The sequence below is a fragment of the Aedes albopictus genome, chromosome 3 (genome assembly GCF_035046485.1).
Source record: "Aedes albopictus strain Foshan chromosome 3, AalbF5, whole genome shotgun sequence".
Classification (NCBI taxonomy): domain Eukaryota; kingdom Metazoa; phylum Arthropoda; class Insecta; order Diptera; family Culicidae; genus Aedes; species Aedes albopictus.
The window spans coordinates 93606063-93627100 of record NC_085138.1 but is presented as its reverse complement, the minus strand read 5'-3'; the positions used below and the strand labels follow the sequence as shown (position 1 = coordinate 93627100).

General features: G+C 44.9%; 1 protein-coding gene across 1 annotated transcript; it reads left to right on the top strand.

The window, feature by feature from the left end:
* The first annotated feature begins 10040 nt into the window (after positions 1–10040).
* Positions 10041–15654, top strand: LOC134290282 (uncharacterized). The gene is made up of 3 exons (XM_062857382.1): positions 10041–15377; positions 15422–15514; positions 15574–15654. Exons 1-3 carry the CDS (start codon positions 10041–10043, stop codon positions 15652–15654), a joined length of 5511 nt encoding a protein of 1836 aa, XP_062713366.1.
* The last annotated feature ends 5384 nt before the right edge of the window (positions 15655–21038 follow it).

Below are 21038 nucleotides of genomic sequence, written 5' to 3'. Positions count from 1 at the left end.
TCACGGGAATATGATTGATATTTTCATTCAGAATGCACTCGGCTGGCGTAATCGCATAATCGCGTTACTAAATGGTAATAATTATGCGCCCGTTTGACTCTGGGATTTTTTTTGCCCAGTAGCTCTGTCAGTTAAATGCACTGAAAATTGATCAGATTATTTCAAAAATCTATCATTGGAAATGATGAATTAAGAGTTCGCTTTTTGTCATAATTAGATTGGCGCTTTGGGTCATACGGCTGAATCAAATTAGAGAATTGGTTTAATGATAATTTGCTTTTTTTGTTATGAAAAATGAAATACTATTTATCATGCTGCATCATGCGTCATATACATCATACTCGATTCTTTTAAACTTTATGTGTTTAAACTTTCTACCTACTTGAATTGTCAAATAATTCTCAGCAGTCACTGCTGATGCAGATACACGCTTTTCTCAGAACTGTCATACTACCGCAAATCAATTAAAATTTCAATGAGAATTTCCCTAACTTTCAAACAAACCAAGCTGAAATTATTCATATTCATTTCTTGCCGATCTTTCCTGAAAGTTGAAGTTTTTTTTTCTTTTTTTTTTCACTTTTCCTATCGTGTTTGTCCCTTGTTTTTGACTATTTCTCGTCCCCGTGATAAGTATTAGTTTAAGGTTTTTAAGTGCTCTGTGGTGGCAGATAATGCCTTTGACACCTTTTATCCTGGTGCTTCTCCAATGGACACCAAAAGTAAATCGACTTCTCCGCGTTTCAAGTCTTGTATGTTGTTTTCTTCTGAACCCAACAGCAAACGTTTGTACAACCTTCAGATCTACAAATATCTGGTCAAGCGATTTTCATCTGTTATGTTGGTACAGGTATGCTTCGGGTTTCGTTAGGTGATCGAAAGCAGGCAAACGAGATAGTGACCTATGAGATTTTAACGCATGAGTACACCCAAGTATCATTTTCATGGCCAATTGGTCTTGTGGAGTTTTTAACAATTGTCATAAAACCTTATCCTTTTTATTTTGGTTGTATGTTGGTTTTAAGAAACCCTTCTAGTTTATTTGACTATGAAATGTCATTTGGGTAACGTTTACCTTCCAAGCCACCAGGTCGATTGTGGGTCTCCAGTGAGCCTAGTGGTTAATGCTATGGGTCGCCAATCCGGAGACGGTGGGTTCGATTCCCGTTCCGGTCGGGATCATTTGTACAAATTCATACAATGACAGGCAAAGGAAGCCCTTCAATTAATAACTGTGGAAGTGCTCAAAGAACACTAAGTTGAAGCAAGGCAGGGCAAGTCCCAGTGGGGACGTAGAGCCATTAAGAAAAATAAGAAGAATAATTCTACTTCCAATAAAAAACCAATGCTAATTGAGCTACAGCAAATACTGTGACTTAGAAAATTCAAAAAAGAAAGTAAAATAAAAAATAAATAAATAAATATGACAAAAAATGGACTTCAATAAATGTTATATGAGACGGTCTAAAAACTCAAATATCTGAGAAAAAAAATTATTCCTCTTTTTGATAAAAACTGTAAACCAATAATATAGAATCTCGAATAACATTCCACAAGGACCAATATATTTTACCTTATGTTTTTGATCTTTTTAATCCGTTGTAACTGAAGTATGGATGTAAGAAATAAATCATACATAGTTTTTTCATTGAAAAATAAACGTAGAATTTAATTTTGATATAAAAAAATCCCTAAAATGGTTTGATTTTGCTTGTTTCGAAAATAATGAATAATAAAAATTCGAGATAAAATAGTTAGAAGCATCTGACCATCCTGGGCTACTTTGCAAATTGTGACACTGCAAGTCAGCTTTTTACAGAAAAATAACGAAAAAAAAATCAATGGGCATGGTTTTTTTACATTGAAATTGTATGACATCTATAATAAATCTGCGATTAATATTACTCTCATAGCTTTTTCTAAAGTCCTTCCAACATCCTCAAACAAAATCATCACTTCAATCCTATAAACTGTTTTCGAATTATAATTTATTGATGAAGAAAATTTGGAAAATTTCATACGCCCCATTCAAATGTTAGGCGAGGAAAATTGGTTAAACCAGCGCATGATCAGAATCTCATTCAAATAGAAAAATACCAAGTCAAAAATGACAATTTTATTGTGTTTTGGACTGTTTCCATTTCTAGCGCAAACGCACAACAAATCTGTTTGAGCGGGGTTTCTTCAAGAATTCCACCAGTGGTTCTTTCATGAATTTCTGAGGAGCATTTTTGGAGAATTTCTAGATAGTTCCTTCAGAAAATGCCACAGAAATTGTTACAAAAAAAAAATAACTTCCAGGGACTCATTCGGACATAATTGTATTAGGGATCGTTTTAGAGACGATTCCTACAGGGATTGAATCAAAAATTCCACCAGGTATATAAGTCACATCTAAAAATTTCACAAAGTTTTTTTTATGTGTTTATAGATTATTTAAAAAAAAAATCCCTAAAAAAATCGGAATTTACTTCAGATATTTTTCAAAAAATCGTTCAGCAATAATTTGAAACATTCCTCTAGATTTTTATTTTGAAATATCTCCCGAAAAGCCTTTAGGTTAAGACAACTTATCAGAGATTCTTTTAGAAAATTTTCCAGGGCTTTTTCAGAAAATTTTCCAAATACTCATGCAGAAATTTCTTAAAGTATTTATTTTCCAATTTTTTCTTTCTCAGAAAATCTTCCAAATACTCAGACAAACAGAAAATCCTTAGTATATTTATATGAGAATTGCTTCAGAAAATCCCTTAGAATTCTTTCATTGGTTCTTTCGAACAATCTAGGATACATTCAAAACAATTCTCTAGTGATTCATTCAAAAATTTCTATAGGTATTCATCCTGGAATTTTCCAGAAAAAATCTTCAATGAAATCTCTTATTAATTAATTTTTCAGAAATTTGTGCAAGGATTTCTTCAGAGTGGGTAATCTATTTATTCAAATATTTTTACTGGGATTACTCAAGAGAATATTTCGAAGTTTTCGTTCAAAACTCTTCTGGTTTTTTTCAACGAAAATTCTTTCAGCAATTCCTCCAGAAATTTCTCAAAAGTTTCATCTTAAGAATTTTTCAAAAAAAAACATAGGAATTTTGTTTGTCACAGAATCTCTTCACGAATTTTTCCAAATAATTCTCCCAGAAAACATTTGAAAATTTTATCAGGGTTCGTTAAATTCTTTTTTAAGAAATTCTTTCAAAAATTTTACTAGGTATACTTCCTGACATATCTTAAAAATTCCGCATAGAATGCAGAGATTTACAGGGTGCGGCAGGAAAAAATGCGAAAAGTTCAAGGCACTATTACACGCTAAATATAGGATATATATGTGTATTTTTTCATGACAGTGTATCAGTCAATGTCTATATTCTAGCACTGAAAAATAAAAATGAACATATTTGATGTTTAACATGTGATAATGTAGGCCTAATAAGCGGATATCAATAAACTGCGCGCCCAATGGTCATTAAACAAAATGACTATAACAGTAACAAAATTAGCTCAAATTTGATGAACAACCAGACCACACTGATCCAGAGCCATGTAGTTTCACATACCAGATGAAATAAGTACATATATTTGATGATATTGTAGAGAAAATCAAAAATCTTGTTTTATCAGATGCGAAATTTAGCGACCTGTGCGATTTTTTTGCGGTTTGAAAATTCTGGTTGTCTTCATCTTCAGGCGCCGCCCTGTAAAGGTTAGTGACCATGGGAAATTTTATAATTAACTTTTCAGAAAACTAGCCTCTTATAGATCATGGAACGTTGAAACATAAATTGGTTAATGTTAAATGGACGAAAATGAGGTTTGAAGTTGAAAAACACTTTCGCATTTTTTCCTGCCGCATACTGTATAGAAGGATGCCTGTAGAAAATCGTCTATAGATTTTTTTAGAAAGTACTCCTTTGATTTTTTTTTGGAAATTCCAAAGAAGATTTTTTTGATAATTCATTCATAAAGGCTTTTATGGAGTTGTTTAGAGAATTCTTTAAAAAATTCTACGGATAATCACAATAATTTGCATGGATTCTCTAAGAGTTTCTTGAGGGATACTTGTACAAAACCTTTCAGAGCTTGCTTTAGGGATTCCTTCAGGTATACTTAAAAACAAAAAGAAAAACCGGAGATTAATTAATTACTTTTGAAATTTCTCGAGAAATGCCTGTGGAAAATTTTCCATGGATCGCATCAAAAATTCTATTAAGAATTTATTTTCAATTTTATTCAGAAGCTTGCTCAGATTTTTCTTCAGTAATTCCTGTATATAATTCTTCAAAAGTTTCTGCAAGGATTCCTTGATAAGTTCTTGCTTACATTTCCCCCAGTAATTCCTCTAAGATTCACTCAAAAATCACTCCAGATCTTTAAAAAGATTTCCAGATTTCAATTCTTTATGAAATAATAGTTTGAAAAATCCTCTAGATGTTTCTTCGAAAATTCTTCCAAGGAATCTGTCTGCACCAATAGTTTATATTGAAATTATGTTGCGAGTGCCACCCTAGCGCGTGGTCACTCACTCTCCGTCAACTAGCAGTACAGCAACAGCTGACCGCCGCACACTGCTGTGCGTTTGCACGACATACAATAGGCTTGTAGGTACCGATCGCTTCACGATCGGCTTGCTCCCTGTTCATCTCTGCGGGACAGAGACAGCAGAATGTAAATAGAGATTTTAGTAATAAATATCCCTCCGCCGCGATCGGTACGAGTTTTGTACTTTGCCCGCAAAATAAAGTGTTTTAGTTTCGACCGCGAAACGTAGTGTTTTTTAGTGACCAATATCACCGCGTACATCATCCGAACGTTCTATGTGCGTCAACATAAATGGTCCTTCGAACCGGATCATACGCGGTTTGATTAAGTTGCTCCGTTTCGCGGGTGGAAAGGTGCCAAGTCTGGCGAACAAAAGTGCTTTGTGGAGTGCGAATAATTGATCACCATTGCACTGCGGCGCGGTGGCGAAACATTTTGATGGTGGATTGTGCGTGCCGGTGCCATTGCTGTGTTTATCAGCTGTGATCGACGACTGCAGCTGAGACGGAACAACCACCGGTGGACAAAACCAGAATCTGGGCGACGAAACGAGCTGGACGATTTTGGACGGATTTAGAAAACGCAGGGAAGTACAGTATTGCATGTTGGGTCTGTGGCAAATTAAATTGCATGAGGAAAGCCACTGTGGGTTAGCCATTACGGTGGCGATTGATAGGCAATAAAGCTATTTTTGCATGCGAAATTGTGTTTTGGATTTAGTGGATCTGGTCCCTGTGGTGTTCGTAATCAATCGATCTTGGATTTCGCTGGTTCTAGTTGGCTTTGGTTGTTCGTTGGTCGGTTTCCCCTCCGCTGTGCTGTCAATTTGGGTGATTCGTCTCGCGGCGCGGAACGTTGAGTCGATTTTTTTTTTTTTTTTTTTTTTAATTAAAAGTTTAGTTTTATTTGTCAGTTCATTTGTTAACTATTATACAATTATTTCAATTTAAAAATCTATATCTAGGTGAAAATTTAGTGCATTCACATCAATTCTACCGTTACATTGATTAACGAAGCAGATGTAGTTAATAAACAACTTCAAAATTTTCACTCGTTGAGTTCTCCTTATCCCAACTAGGACAGGTCTAACCAGCTCTTCAAAAGTGAATCGTCTCCATCCATTCATGATGCCCGCTATTCTCTGCTGTAGGACCGTCCAAGCCGGGCCGACACGAGCGCAGGTACAAAATTTGTGTTGGAGAGTTTCTGTCGCTTGGATCCCACAATGTGTGCAGGTTTCATCCTCCACTCTCTGCATCACGAACAGTAGCTTGCGGTGTTCGGTTTTGCCGTTAACCAGTAGGAAAAGTTGAGTGCGCTGCGCAGGAGATAGCCGTTTGTCTGCAATGTTTCGCCAGGCGGCTGGCCAGTTGACTGCCGGGCTGTTGCGCTCCACTTTTGGCTGTTCAGTTTGTTGTACAAAGTGTCGGTAGATTTGATCGGCGGAGGGGTTTTGTTGGATTTGGAGTGGAATGTGGGATAAATTTGAGAGGATTAGTTTGATATCAGGATTGTCTATAGAGATTGCTGGACGGGGAAGATCGTGGAAGATAAGGGATTTATAGTGGGGAAGGGAATCGATCTCTTTCAGAAACCTATTGATGACTAGCGCTCTGCATTTGAAAGCGGGGATATGCAGGTTCAAACCACCTTGCTCCTTGGCACGAGCTAGTTGAGTTATCGGGACACGAGCGACTATTCCTCTCCACAGGAATGTGCCCATGGTTGACGTGATTTTCGCGGTGTGGACTGCAAACGGAGGTAATACCGACGACAAATACCACAGCTTGGATGTTCCGTACACGTTCAGCATGACGACCTTCTGCTCTAATGTCAGCGTGCGCAGAGATTGCAGCCACATTTGCTGTGCAAATTTCCTCACCATTGCGTCCCAGTTGAGGGTTGTCATCAACCGTATCGAATTTGCGAACGTAATACCCAAAATTTTAACAGTGTTGGCTGTCTGCAACCACTGGGTAACGATCCCATTACCTTCGCAGAATCCAACGTTGACGGCAATTGTTTTTCGTACATTCAATCGCGCACCGGCAGCTCTGCCAAAGCGAGTGAATATTTCATTCATCGCTTCGATCTGCCTAGCTGATGTGACGATCACGCTGATGTCGTCCGCATACGCTACCAGCAAATCATTACCGCATGCTTGCTCTAATCGTTGAACCAGAGGGTGGAGGTACAGCACGAAAAGGTGCATGGACAACGGGTCCCCTTGCCGGACCGAGCGTTGAATCTCGAACGAGCGTGAGAGCCGTCCGTTGACCAGCAGCCGCGATGTGGACCGGCTTGCGATACGAGAAAGCAGAGAGACGAGTTCTGGATTGAACCCGAGCGATCGCATGGTTCGGAAGAGAAATGAGTGCCGAACCCGATCGAAAGCGTTCTCCAAGTCGAAGCTAATGAGCTTCCCGGCGCGACGTTGGTGACGGAGGCTTGCTAATCGATCCTTCAGCGCAAGAGTCGCCTGAAAAATATTTCGTTCTGAGTTGGAGCATTTCTGCCCGTCGCTAAGCACGTGGTGGGCTCTCATCACACTCTCCAAACGAGTTTTAAGAATGCGCGAGAGCAGCTTGTAGTCGCTGTTGAGCAGCGATATGGGTCGATACGACCGGGCCGTATTGTCGCCTCCCTTCTTCTTCACCAGCACGATGATGCCCTCCATAAAAGCGGGGGGAAGATTGCCGCCAAGTGCCTCATTTAGAAGGAGATTTAACTCGCGATGGATGACATCGAACATTCGGAGGTAAAACTCTCGTGGGATACCATCGCTGCCCGGGGATTTTCTAGGGGCACTCGCTCTGATTGCAGCCAATATCTCTTCCGTGGTGATCTCGTTCGTACAGGCTGCATTAGCTGGGTCGTCGGGGGGGATTACTCGCTCGCACGCAAAATCGTCGTTGTTGTTGTCTACTGCTTCCTCCATGTAGAGCCTCGAGAAAAAATCCAACAGATTTGCCTCGATTGCTTGTGGCTGGTCGACGATTTGGTTTTCTGCCGTTTGTATCTGCGTGATGTTGGTCCTCTTCCTTCGCCTTTCCCCCAACTGGAAAATCGAAATTGGTTCTCCCGCCACATAGGTTTCATTAATGCGCATGAACATGTGAGAAAAGTCCCTTTGCAAAGCCAACATTTCGCCTTTCAGTCGGTTGATCGTGGGCAGCATTTCGGGATGCAGATAGTATTGATCGTACGCTAGCCGGAGCTCAGCATAAAGGCGCTGATGCTGGTCGTGGAATTCCTCGAAGACGGCTCGAGATTTCCACTTGAAGAAACTTTTTATTTTTGGCTTGACGTACACGAGCCACCACTCCATCCACGATGTGAAATTTCTGCGCTGGCGGGTCCAATATTGCCATTTGTATTGGAACTCCGCCACATTTTCTTCAGTCAACAGGTGTGGCCTCAATGACCAGAAACCGCGCCCAGGCTCATGGCCGAGCTGGGGGAGACAGAGTCGTACTGTCAACGCTTTATGGTCTGTGAAACAGCAGACGTGCGTGTGGGCGGTTCGGAGGTTTTGTCGCAAGCCACCGCTGACGTAGATTCGATCAAGGCGTGACTGTGCGTTGCGGCAGATATACGTATAACCAGCGTCCCGCGGACACAACTTCTCCCACACATCATGCAACTGTAGCTGTTGAACAGCTGTTTTGAGAGCAGGGCTTGTGTTTGGGCTGGACGAGTCGCATGCGCGCAGTACGCAATTGAAATCGCCAGCGAGGATGACGTGTGCGGTGCGATGACGTAGGTAGTACGCGAGAGTTCCGTTGAAGAAATCCTCTCGTGCTGCTCGCTGCGCTGAGCCGGAGGGAGCGTAGACGTTACAGATGGTCGTGTCTTGCACTCTGAGCGCAAGCAGTCGGCTATCGAGGCTCTTTTCGATGTGAGATACTTGGATGTATTCTTTCACCGCAACTGCTGTTCCTCTTCTCGTGTGGTCTACATTAGTGTATACGACGAAGCCAGGCAAGGAGAGCTGGTCGTTTTCCACTTCTTGTAGACACACAATATCGAGGCTTTGGCTGCTAATGAAACTTCGTAGGGCGTTTAGTTTCGTGGGGTTCGTGATCGTGCCGATGTTGATAGATGCGATGTTGTACGACGAGAGATCCATTTATAACAGTTTATCCTCACCCTGTTCGTCGTCAGCATCTTCTCGGCGGGGCTTTTTGCCGGGAGGACGACCTCGTGTGCTTCGTCTGCTGCTCGTTGATGTGGAGGAATCATCTGTTTCATTACCGTTGCCATTGTCGCTCTTGCTCTGCGATCGCATCGCATGAGTCGGCTTTTTGAAGCAGTCAACCAGCGACACAATGGCTTTTGGGGACTCTTCGGATCGTGTTGATCGCAATGATGAAGAGGAATGCGCACGCTGAGGTGACGGGCGGGAAGATGTCGTTAGATCAACACTTGCTGGTTGACTTTCGGATCGTGCTGCCGAGGCAGACGGTTCGGGCAGACCCGAGGGATTCGGTAGCGCAGGAAACGCGTCCGATGATGGTGGTGGCGGAGCGGAGGGTTTCGAGCCGATCGGTTTGGAGATCGGTGGCTTCGCACCAGCTGATTTTTTCGGTGGGGGTCGTGGTCCAGCTTGCTTCGCTACGTTAGCGTAGCTCTTCTGCACCAGCAACTTTTTGTTTTGCACACAAGATATGCCAGTGTGTGCCTGCTCTTTGCAGTGTTTGCAGGACTGCAGCTGCCCCTTGTAGAAGATGAAAGCCTGCTGCCCGTCGATGTTGACCCACGAGTCGATGTTCCGCTGCACCAGCATACGGGCCGACCATATGCCGAGTGGTATACCGGCGAACTCGTAGCCCTCTCCCCACGTTAATTCGCGAATCGAAATCACTTCGCCGAAACGACACAGAAACTCGATTATTTTCTCCTCGGACACGTTTTCGGGCAGGTCGTGAATCTTCACTTCCACACTACCATCTTCCATGGTTATACGAAGCCTGTGCTTCTTCCCGTTCAGTTCCACTTCGTGACGATTGTCATGTTCGTCCACAACTTTTTGTGCGAGCGTCAGATCATTGACCTTGACGAACGCACATTGTTCACCCTTGTGGCACTGTAGTCTTGCAACATCTTCTTTCTTCAGCCCAAGCACTGTACGGCAAAAACCGTGCACCTTTTCGAATGAAGGTTTCACAGGGAAACTCGAATAGTCTATTCGAAAGGTGTTTTCTCGCCTCATCGCGAAACACTCCAGCACGCGACGCGGCACGGCGAAATAAAAAAAAGAGAAACACCGAAACTAGACGCTTGACTTGTGATGAGCGCTATCGATAGAAACACGTCCGCGCGTCTCAGAAGCTGAGCGATAACTAGTCGATTCGCAGTCAACAGTAGCAGCAAGTGCAGTGTTACAGTGCGGCAGTGAATAGTGCGGCAGCGTATAGTGCGGTGTTAGTGCACAGTGCAAATGAACTCCTCAGTGGTGAACATTTTTTGACTAGTGACTTCAGTGGACAGTAGTGAATCATGACGGACGATTTGCGTGGTTTGCTGAAGCGCGAGAAGCGCATACGAGATAGTTTGGACTCCGTGGCTTCGTTTGTGCGTGACTTCAAAGAAGAAGAAGACAAAGATGAGGTGGAAGTTCGTTTGCAGCTGTTAGAAAGTGCATTCCATGACTTTCACGAAGTGCGTGAGAAGATTGACGTGATTCTGGATGAAGCCGACGAAGATGAAGTGGTAGATCAAGAGGAGTCGGAACAGGAGCGTCAAGCGAGGCTGAAGTATACGGCGAAGAAGCGGGAAGCCGACAGTACAGTTGTTTCGAGGAACGTGGAGAAATGTTACTGCAAGGCCAAGGCTGCGTTGCTGAAGTGGCGGAATCAGATGAGACCGGCCATTCCTAGTTCTGCGGCCCCAGCTGCACAGCCGGTTCTCTCGAGGGTGAAGCTTCCGGAGATAAAGCTCCCATCATTCAGCGGCATACTGCGAGAGTGGGTTTCGTACCGTGATGCATTTCAAAGCCTTATCCATCGGAACCGGGAGCTCACGGACATGGACAAGTTTACCTACCTCCGATCATCTTTGTCCGGTGATGTACTCCTGGAAGTCAGCTCCATCGAACTTTCCGCTGCCAACTACTCGGTAGCGTGGGATGCGTTGGAGGATCGCTATCATAACCGAAAGCTGATCGTGAAGGCGTACCTCGATGCCATCTTCGGAATCGAGTCGATGCGACGAGAGAGCTACGAAGCGCTGAGCCAGCTCATCAGCGACTTCGAGAAAAACCTGCAGATGTTGAAAAAGATGAACCAGGACACCAACAGCTGGAGCACGATTCTGGTGCACATGGTCTGCTCGAGACTCGACAGCACTACCTTGCGATTCTGGGAAGCGGCGCACAATTCCAAGGAAGTACCTACATACCGAAACCTTATAACCTTCCTGAAGAATCACTGCGCTGTTCTCCAATCCGTCGGTCCGAGTAAAACCCCCGTCGTCGAGATGAAGAAGCCGAAGATAAGCGTGAGCCATCCTTCGACCAGCAGCACCGGGCGATGCTGCTTCTGTTCGGAGTCATTCCATCCAGCGTTTCTGTGTGGGAGGTTCCAGAAGATGAAGGTCCCGGAGCGATACGATGCTGTCAGGAAGAACGGCCTGTGCATGAACTGCTTGTCATCGGGACATTTGGCCAGGAGCTGCAGCAAGGGATTGTGCCGACAATGCGGAAGGAAACACCATACTCTGCTTCACTCCGAAGCAAACAGTGCTAAGAAATCCTCCGTTCCGCAGACGTCAACAAAACCCCCAAGTCAACCTCAAGCGCAAGCACAGCCGGGAACACCAACACACCAGACAGCATCCACCACACACCACCAAAATGAACCATCCACTTCATTGTCCATCATCCACACACATTCGCAAAACCCACAACTCGCCACAGACCATCAACCCACATTGCAAAACACTGTCTCCCTTCCGTTCCAAATAAGACCATCCTCAAGGCAAGTCCTGCTATCCACGGCCATTGTTCGGATTCGTGATGACGACGGAAGCACGATGCTGGCCAGAGCATTGCTGGATTCGTGCTCGCAGTATTGTTTCGTCACATCCGAGTTCTGTCGGCGAATGAACCTTAAAGAATTCCCGAACTATCTGACGGTGAAGGGGATCGGAGGTTCAACTAGCGTCTCCCAAAAGGCTGTGAGTGGCACGGTCAGTCCACGCTTCACAAGCATCTCCAATTTCGAGGAAGCAATGCGTTTCAACGTGTTGCCGAAGCTGACGATTCCGCTACCATGTGAAGGGTTCGACGTCAGCAGGTGGAATCTACCAGATCGCATCGTGTTAGCAGATCCCGAGTTCTACCAAACGTCGGACATCGACATGATCATCGGTGCCGAGTATTACCTCGATCTGTTGCAAGAGGGAAGATTCCGACCGAGTGAAGATGGACCAACGTTCCAAAACACGGTATTTGGTTGGATCGTGTCTGGCCGTATCTCCGAAGCTACTGTGTCCGTGCCAATAACTGCCACCACGCTGTGTTCTACGGTGGAGCTCCAAGACCAACTCACACGTTTCTGGGAGCTTGAGAGCTGTCGCCATATCAGCACGTACTCTGTGGAGGAATCCGCGTGCGAAGAAATCTTCAGGCAAACCACCGTTCGCGATCAGGACGGCCGCTTCGTGGTGACGTTGCCGCGGAAGCAGGGCATCATTGAGCAGTTAGGAGATTCCAGGAAGAGCGCAGAAAGGAGATTCATGAGCTTGGAGAGAAGATTTGCTGCAAATCCGCAGCTGAAGGAGCAGTACGTCGAGTTCATGGAGGAATACGAATCGATGGGTCACATGAGGAAGGTACGCGAGGAGGATTTGTTTGGAGTGGTGTACTATTTTCTGCCGCATCACGCCGTGTTAAAACCGGACAGCACAACAACGAAGCTGCGCGTAGTTTTCGACGCTTCGTGCAAAACCACGTCTGGCTTTTCCCTCAACGATGGGATGATGGTCGGTCCTGTAGTCCAAGATGACCTCATATCGATTCACGCTCGATTCCGTCTGCACCGTATCGGCATTGTAGCCGATGTAGCGAAGATGTACCGAATGATCAGCATGTGCCCTCGAGACCAGAAGCTGCAGCTGATTCTGTGGAGGAAGTCCCCGAAAGAACCGATCGAAATCTACCAGTTAACGACCGTTACGTACGGTACCGCATCGGCTCCGTTTCTTGCAACGCGCTGCTTGGTACAGCTAGCGCAGGACGGAGAATCCAGCCATCCGACTGCAGCGAAGGTCCTACAGAAAGACTTCTACGTCGACGACATGACGTCTGGTGTCGACACTCCCGAGGAAGGCAAGCAACTCGTTGAAGAGATAGTCGATCTGACCGATTCAGCTGGACTCACGTTGCGCAAGTGGAATTCGAACTGTGAGGAGGTGTTCAGTGGTCTACAACCGTATCTGCGAGACAAACGGGCGGTACACGAGATGGATTCTCCGCCGCCAACTGCCACTGTGAAGACTTTGGGTCTCGTCTGGTGTCCGTCGACCGACAATTTCCAGTTCACCGTTCCCAGGTGGAGTACCACGGCGGTAATCACGAAGCGTGTTGTCATCTCCGATGCGTCAAAGCTGTTCGATCCTTTGGGACTAGTAGGTCCTGTCGTCGTCGAAGCCAAGATATTCATCCAGACCTTGTGGAAACTGGAATCGAATTGGGACGATCCACTCCCGCCAAATCTTCAAACGTTCTGGTTGGAGTACCGCAGAAATTTGAGTTCGCTCGAGTCCATCAGCATCCCGCGATGGGTCGGTTTCTCCAAGGCCTCGGTATCCACCGAATGGCACGGTTTTTGTGACGCATCAGATAACGCGTATGGAGCATGCTTGTATCTCCGAAGTACCTTCCCGGACGGCGTCGTCCGTATCCAGTTGATGATGTCAAAATCCAGAGTTGCGCCACTGGAGGACCTGAAGAAAAGGAAACGCAAGCAGTCTACACCCCGTCTCGAACTATCTTCCGCTCTACTACTCAGTCACCTGTATGAGAAGGTCTGTCAGGCCACTCAGCTGGCCATCCCGTCATTTTTCTGGACCAATTCCAACATCGTTAAGTATTGGATTGCGTCAACACCGTCACGATGGCAGACTTTCGTCGCGAACAGAGTATCCGAGATCCAGCACCTGACAAAGGGTGGCATCTGGAACCATGTAGCGGGTGTCGAGAATCCTACCGACGTGCTTTCGCGAGGTATATCAGCTGCTCAGCTCGAATACCAGTCCCTCTGGTTCAACGGGCCAGTTTGGCTGCACCAAAGTCGGAATTTCTGGCCAGAGGATTCTGGAGTCACTGTCGATCAACTAGATCCTGCATCATTGGAAGAACGAAAGGTCGTTGCGTTACCAGTGCAAACCGTCCCTCCCAGCGAAATCTTTTCACTGCGCTCGTCGCTGTCGTCCCTAGTTCGCCTGATAGCTTGGATACGTCGGTTTAGGCACAACTCGCAGAGAGTGAACCGCAATTCAAAGAAGACCGGGTACATCAGCTCGCAGGAGTACGAGGATGCGCTGCTCCAGTTGGTGCGGCTGTCTCAAGCGGAATGCTTCCCGCAGGAGATAGCAAGTTTGTCCCGGGAGGATCAGGTGAAAGATTCTTCAAAAATATCGGCTCTGAATCTCAAATTGCGAGAAGGAGTACTCCGTGTTGGCGGCCGGCTACGGAACGCACCAGTTTCGGAAGACCGGAAGCACCCGATGATTATCGACCACCGCCATCCGCTCGCCTCGGTGATTATCCAGCACTACCATCAGAAGATGCTCCATTCCGGGCAGCAGGTAGTCATCGCCAGCACCAGAGAGAGGTTCTGGATACTGAACATTCGGAAGCTCGCACGGAAGGTCCTCCACGAGTGTGTCACATGCTTCCGAATGAGACCACGATGCCAGGAACAATTGATGGCGGAGTTGCCGCCGGAGAGAGTGAATCCGGCACCGCCATTCCTCAAGGTTGGAGTGGATTACTGCGGTCCGTTCCTGGTTTCCTATCCGCAGCGCCGTAGTCCTCCCGTAAAATGCTTTGTAGCGATCTTTGTCTGCCTCGTGGTTAAGGCGGTTCATGTGGAGCTTGTCGCTGATCTCACCACGGAGGCGTTTCTAGCCGCACTGAAGCGTTTCACCGCCCGGCGAGGACGTCCGGCACTGATCATGTGCGATAACGCCAAGAATTTCGTCGGAGCCAAGCGGGAACTTCGACAACTGTTGAACCTGTTTGAGCAGCAGCAGTTCCAGAACGCAGTAGCCTGCAACGCCGCAGCCGAGAACATTGAGTTCAAATTCATCCCGGCTAGATCACCCAACTTCGGTGGTCTGTGGGAAGCAGCCGTGAAGAGCTTCAAGACAACGTTCAAGAAGGTCATCGGAACACGAACACTGCTGTACGACGAAATGCAGACGGTCCTCACGCAGGTCGAAGCGGTGTTGAACTCTAGACCCCTCACTCCGGTCAGTAACGACCCCGTAGACTTTGAAGCGCTCACACCTGGGCACTTTCTAGTTCAACGACCACTGACGGCCATCGCCGAACCCGATTTGGAAGCCATCCCAGCCAATCGTCTCTCCGTCTGGCAGAAAGTGCAAGGTTACATCCAGCAATTGTGGAAAAAGTGGACAACACTGTACCTCTCCGACTTGCACAACCGGACGAAGTGGACTAGACAACGTGACAACATCGCTGTTGGGACAATGGTATTGTTGATGGACGAACGGCTTCCGCCGTTGAAGTGGAACCTCGGCCGTGTTGCTGAGGTGTTCCGAGGCTCGGAAGGAAACATCCGAGTGGTAGACGTGCGTACCAGCACTGGGGTATTTCGGAGAGCAATCTTGAAGATTTGCGTGCTCCCAATCAGGGACAACGTGGAGTCTTCCAACGAAGAGGCATAACTCGCCTCCACCGGTGGTGCTTCGGCACCCGCGGAGGTCTCTGTGGCCTCCGCACTCCAGTAAGTTTTTGTATGTAAAATTAATTCAAAAAAGTAACCGAAGTTCTCATACCCCATAGCCGCTGTTCTACCCGGTCCCGGGTCCCCGGGACATTCCACCCATCGAAGTCGACCAGTCCAAGATCTTTCTCCAAGTTTGAGGTATCCGCATGCGTTGGTGATGGTAGCTGTGTTGAAGTCCTGTGAAGTCCGTCCGTTCCATAAAGGCTCCCCAAGCAGTGGAGCATTCCGTTTGTTTCTGGGTCCAACGACTCAACCGAAGTTTTCCATTTCGTCTCGTCGAGGTACAACCTGACAACCCCCTAGGATCCAGCAATCCCTAGCGTCAGGTGGAGTTTGGCCAACTCCACGAACGGCACTGTGATCACCGGATCGTAGCACCCTCGAAGCGGTAGGAGTTCCCCGCAACCGTCAGGAGACCCTCGGCAGTCGATTTGGTCGTTAAGCATCCGTTTCATCGTCACCGCCGCTGGTAGCGGCTGCGGAGGCCACAAGGGCCTCCGTTCCAGGCAACAACGCGTGAAAATCCCCTCCCTCGCGGTCGAGGACAACCGCAGGACATCCCTGAAGAAGTGCGTCGTCAATCGATGTACCAGGAAAATCAACCCGTCCCGCACCGTACCATCCAGCCCCTGTCGTCAAGTCAACAGGATCCCTTGTAGTCCTCCGTACGTAGCGTCCGAAGCAGGAGACCGAAGTCAGGAGGACACCCAGATGCCGTGTAGCGCACGGCGACCGACGAAGCGGTCCGGCGACACCTGTGAAACCCCCGGAACCGTAAAGTGAATTAGAATAACGAATTAGGAACAAATTTTGAAATCCGTAGTTTTCAAGGCGGCCGGCTATGTCTGCGCCAATAGTTTATATTGAAATTATGTTGCGAGTGCCACCCTAGCGCGTGGTCACTCACTCTCCGTCAACTAGCAGTACAGCAACAGCTGACCGCCGCACACTGCTGTGCGTTTGCACGACATACAATAGGCTTGTAGGTACCGATCGCTTCACGATCGGCTTGCTCCCTGTTCATCTCTGCGGGACAGAGACAGCAGAATGTAAATAGAGATTTTAGTAATAAATATCCCTCCGCCGCGATCGGTACGAGTTTTGTACTTTGCCCGCAAAATAAAGTGTTTTAGTTTCGACCGCGAAACGTAGTGTTTTTTAGTGACCAATATCACCGCGTACATCATCCGAACGTTCTATGTGCGTCAACAGAATCTTTCATGCAATATTCTACAGATACATTTAGAAATTTCTTCAATGATTCTCTCAGACATTCCTCAAGTGATTTCACCACAAATATCTTCAAAAACTTCTATAGGAAATTTTCAATGGATTGCTTCCAAAACTGCTGAATGGATACGTGAAATAAAACAAAATCTGGAATTATCGGAATTCCTTACAAAAATCTTCAGGGAATCTTTACGTCATATTCCAAAATTCCGTTTCCAATTTTTTTCTGGAAATTTTACAATAATTTCTTGAAGTATTATTTTTAAAAAATCCATGGACTGCCTCAGAAAATTTTCCATGTGTTTCTGAAAACCCTCCGGAGATTGCCTCGGAAAATTTGCCACGGTTTGCTTCAGAAATTTCGCCAGCGATTTCTACAGAAAATCAAAAATTCAATTCTTTTAGAAATTTCTTTAAAGTTTTGAGTAATTTTTTTTTTTCAAGAATTGGTTCAAGAAATCTTTTATGATTTTCTTTCAAATTTTTCCATATAAAACACACACAAAAAAAATGATCCAGGAATTCCTTAATAAAATTTCCATGGATTTTTACCGAAATTTCTCCAGTAGTTAATTCAGACCATTAATTCCTCTATTGTGGTAAGACCCATTTGCTTTATGCAGTACATTAGTATAAGTATTCACTATTATTGAGAACTAGCGATTTATTTTTATTAATATTTATTAATTTTTTTATTTTTTCAAATTTTTTAATTTATTTTTATTATTTTTTTAGGCCTGCATTTTACCCTAATCTGGAATAGCTTCCAAAATGAAAGCCACTAGCTTCATGGGATTTATATTCCATCAGATATCTCGGGGAAGCATGATAGATCCACCAAAAGAGAAACTATACTCACAAAGCAGATGTTCCGAGGTTTTAGAATTGAAACCACAGAACCGGCAGTCTTCTGGTTGAATCTTCTTGAACTTCAATGAAAATTGTTGAGATGGGCAGTGCCCGGTTAGCAATCTTGTGTACATACTTAGTTCGCGTTTACTAAGTTTCAGTAGTCTCTCTCTCTCTCTTCTTGGCGTAACGTCCTCATTGGGACAAAGCCTGCTTCTCAGCTTAGTGTTCTATGAGCACTTCCACAGTTATTAACTGAGAGCTTCCTCTGCCAATGACCATTTTGCATGCGTATATCGTGTGGCAGGCACGAAGATACTCTATGCCCAAGGAAGTCAAGGAAATTTCCTTTACGAAAAGATCCCGGACCGACCGGGAATCGAACCCGTCACCCTCAGCATGGTCATGCTGAATACCCGTGCGTTTACCGCCTCGGCTATATGGGCCCATAAGTTTCAGTAGTGTGTTCGTTATTATTATTATTAATATTTATTAAAGACACTTTACCACTTATGTGGCATTCGTGTCTGAGTGTGTTCGTGTTTTTCACGCTTGGCACGATGAATCTCTTAGACTGGGGTATTCCAGGTGCAGTATGCCAGTTTGCTCTGTTTTTTCCAATTTTTGAGCTCCATCGATAGAGCACTTGATGATATTCCACAGAAGGGTTCCGGTTCATACAAGGCACCCAGAGATCCCTTCCTAGCTAGCTGGTCCGCAATTTCATTGCCTGCAATTCCACAATGATCTGGTACCCAGAATAACTTTACAGTATTCTTTCCAGCCAGTTATTTCAGTAGTGGAATACACTCCCATACTAGCTTAGAAAAACATTCAAATGTGCAGACTGCCTTTAATGCTGCCTGACTGTCTGAAAAGATATATATTTTCGCATGTCTATATTTTCTTTTAAGACAGATGGTAGCGCATTCCAAGATTGCTTGAATTTCAGCTTGAAACACCGTTGGCCATTTGTCCATTCGGTTCATATACTCCAGCCCCAGTTCTATCACTAACTTTCGATCCATCCATATAGAATACAATAGATCCTGGTCGAACCGTTGGTCCTCCTGATTCCCATATGCTCCGATCATCAATCGAAACTTTGTATGGTATATCTAAGATGAATTTTGGTTCCATCCAGTATTAATTTTGTAATACTATTGGATTTACAGTAACACACAGAAGTTTAGCCAGCATTCGTTGGGCTGTTTTGGAGTGCTCGACTCTGAAGAAGTTTGTAAGTCGCAGACAAAATAGGCCTATCTCTCCGAAGATAAGCAAAGTAGTGGAATTAAAAGGAATTTGCTCGTCCTTTTTTAGTTTTTATTCAAAAGTCACTTTAAGTTTTTCTTTTTGCAAAAGTGAATAGTGAAGTGTTTTTAATGTTTAACTAGTGATTCAAGTATAAATTTTCTACTAAAAGTTCCAAAAGTGTTAGTGCAGTTTACGCTGTTTAGTGAATCCGCTAGTCGAATTTTATACATGATCCTTTATACAACATTCTTATAACATTTGGAAGCTTCTTCGTAGATTCTCTCTAGCTTTATTAACGATATTCAAGTATGATCATAGTTATCATGGCCATCTGATTATAATCGTACTTGACCTTTCTGGCATTGGCAACAGAATCTATACCCGTATAATATGGGCCATATTACCCTACCACTTCAATTATCAAGAATCGATACCTTTCCCACGTCATATCCATTACCTTCATCGCTGCTCACAAATGGACACAGTCAAGCACAGCCACCTAACAGCCATGATTGCCAATTCAGCCATCAATTAAACGACCCAGCAGCTGCCCCTGCCTGGCCACACCTCATCAACCATCCCCCAACAGTTCACCGGAGAAACCGGTGGTGCGATGCCGCCCATAAACCACCTAGCAGGAGCTGTCATTTATCTTCCCAAGGCAGCCATTTTGCACATCAAACAACGCAACGTTGCAACGTGAGAGACCTGAAGGAAGGTGGCGCATGGACGGCGTTCTACTTCCTAGACCTGCAGGCACGGAACCATGATTCTCCGTTTCCCAATGAAACAAATTTATTCTTCGCTGCATGCTGCTGCACATCCGAACACTAATTCAATTAATTTCCATTTTTGCTCACCCGGAAGGCTTTCCCACAGCACAGAGCAACACCAATGCAATGCGCCGTCTGCAGCCCGCAGCCCAGAGCCGTTAGAGTGAGCGTAAGTGCGGAAAAATCCTGGACCTGGCTGGCTGCTGTAAGCTCCATCCATTTGCATTTTATACTTATGCCGAGGCCTGGCTAACTTAGGGTGGGTAAGAAAATGGCAGGGTGGATCGATTGGTTAGTTCTTTGCTCGCGGATCTTTCACCGCAAAAGACCGATAAGAGGGAAGCGGCGTACCTAGGTATTAGGGATTTGGGGCGAAATGGCTCCAATAGCGGATCCACGGCACATTTTCCTCTAAGTTTGTTGCTAAGTTTGCTGGCCATAACACTAAAACCCAGATTGATCCACCTAGTGGTGATAGTGCCTATCTCGTCGAATATGTTCTCATGTTCCATCGACGTTAGCCAAAATGTTCCTGAATCCTGAGAACACTTCATATAGAAAAGCAACATTTTGACCAAGGCATCATCAATTTGGGAAACTTATTGATGGTACATAATCCAATGTTATGTTCAACAGCAAAACAGAGCTAAACAATATCAGACCTCTCAGTTGACTGCTTGACCACAATAACCCTACACTCTTAGAAAAAATCGTGTAAATTTAAGTTCACTTGGATGCACATAAAAGGAGCGACCCGTTAGACACAAATTTACGTCTTCTATCACAAATAAAGTCGAGCTAGCAATCGCTAGAGCCGAAGCGAGAGATAAAACATATGTAAGTAAAATAATGGACTGGATTCGAACTCTTGTTCACTAATTGAGAGGCACGTACTATATCTCTCACCGAGTTGTGAGACAAATGATTAATGTAAAACTGTTTCTACCTATCTGGTCAGATAGGTTTGTTGACATCTTGTGCAACCAAATCGAACTTACATGATGGATGAAAAATTGAGTCAAATTTGCCATTCAGTCATGAAATGTTTACGTACGTTGATGGTTTACGTCACGCATAAATTCCTATTTTTTTTAAGAGTGTAGTCGTGCATTGGGGTCATTATGATCCCATTCCATGCACTACGGCAGCGGGTGAGCGGCAGCTAATGCATTAGCACAATGCAATTCATGTAAAATTTGACCTCCTTACGAAAAAAATATGCAGAAAATGGAAATTTCCCATTCAAATTTCAATCGTAATGAGCAGTTATTTTAGAAGCAAAAGAAGATTGAAGATTGAAAAAACTTTAATCAGTGTTGATGCGATCAAATAATAATTTTTAATGGGATCGCTTTGGTCACAATTTTGTTCTCTTGCGTATACGAAGTTTTTGCACATTTCTTCATTTATAA

Coding starts and splice junctions, on each gene's coding strand:
- LOC134290282 (XM_062857382.1), top strand. CDS start 10,041: ATGACGGACGATTTGCGTGGTTTGCTGAAGCGCGAGAAGCGCATACGA. Junction 15,378..15,421: donor ACGTGCGTACCAGCACTGGG/GTATTTCGGAGA, acceptor GCTCCCAATCAG/GGACAACGTGGAGTCTTCCA. Junction 15,515..15,573: donor TCTGTGGCCTCCGCACTCCA/GTAAGTTTTTGT, acceptor CATACCCCATAG/CCGCTGTTCTACCCGGTCCC.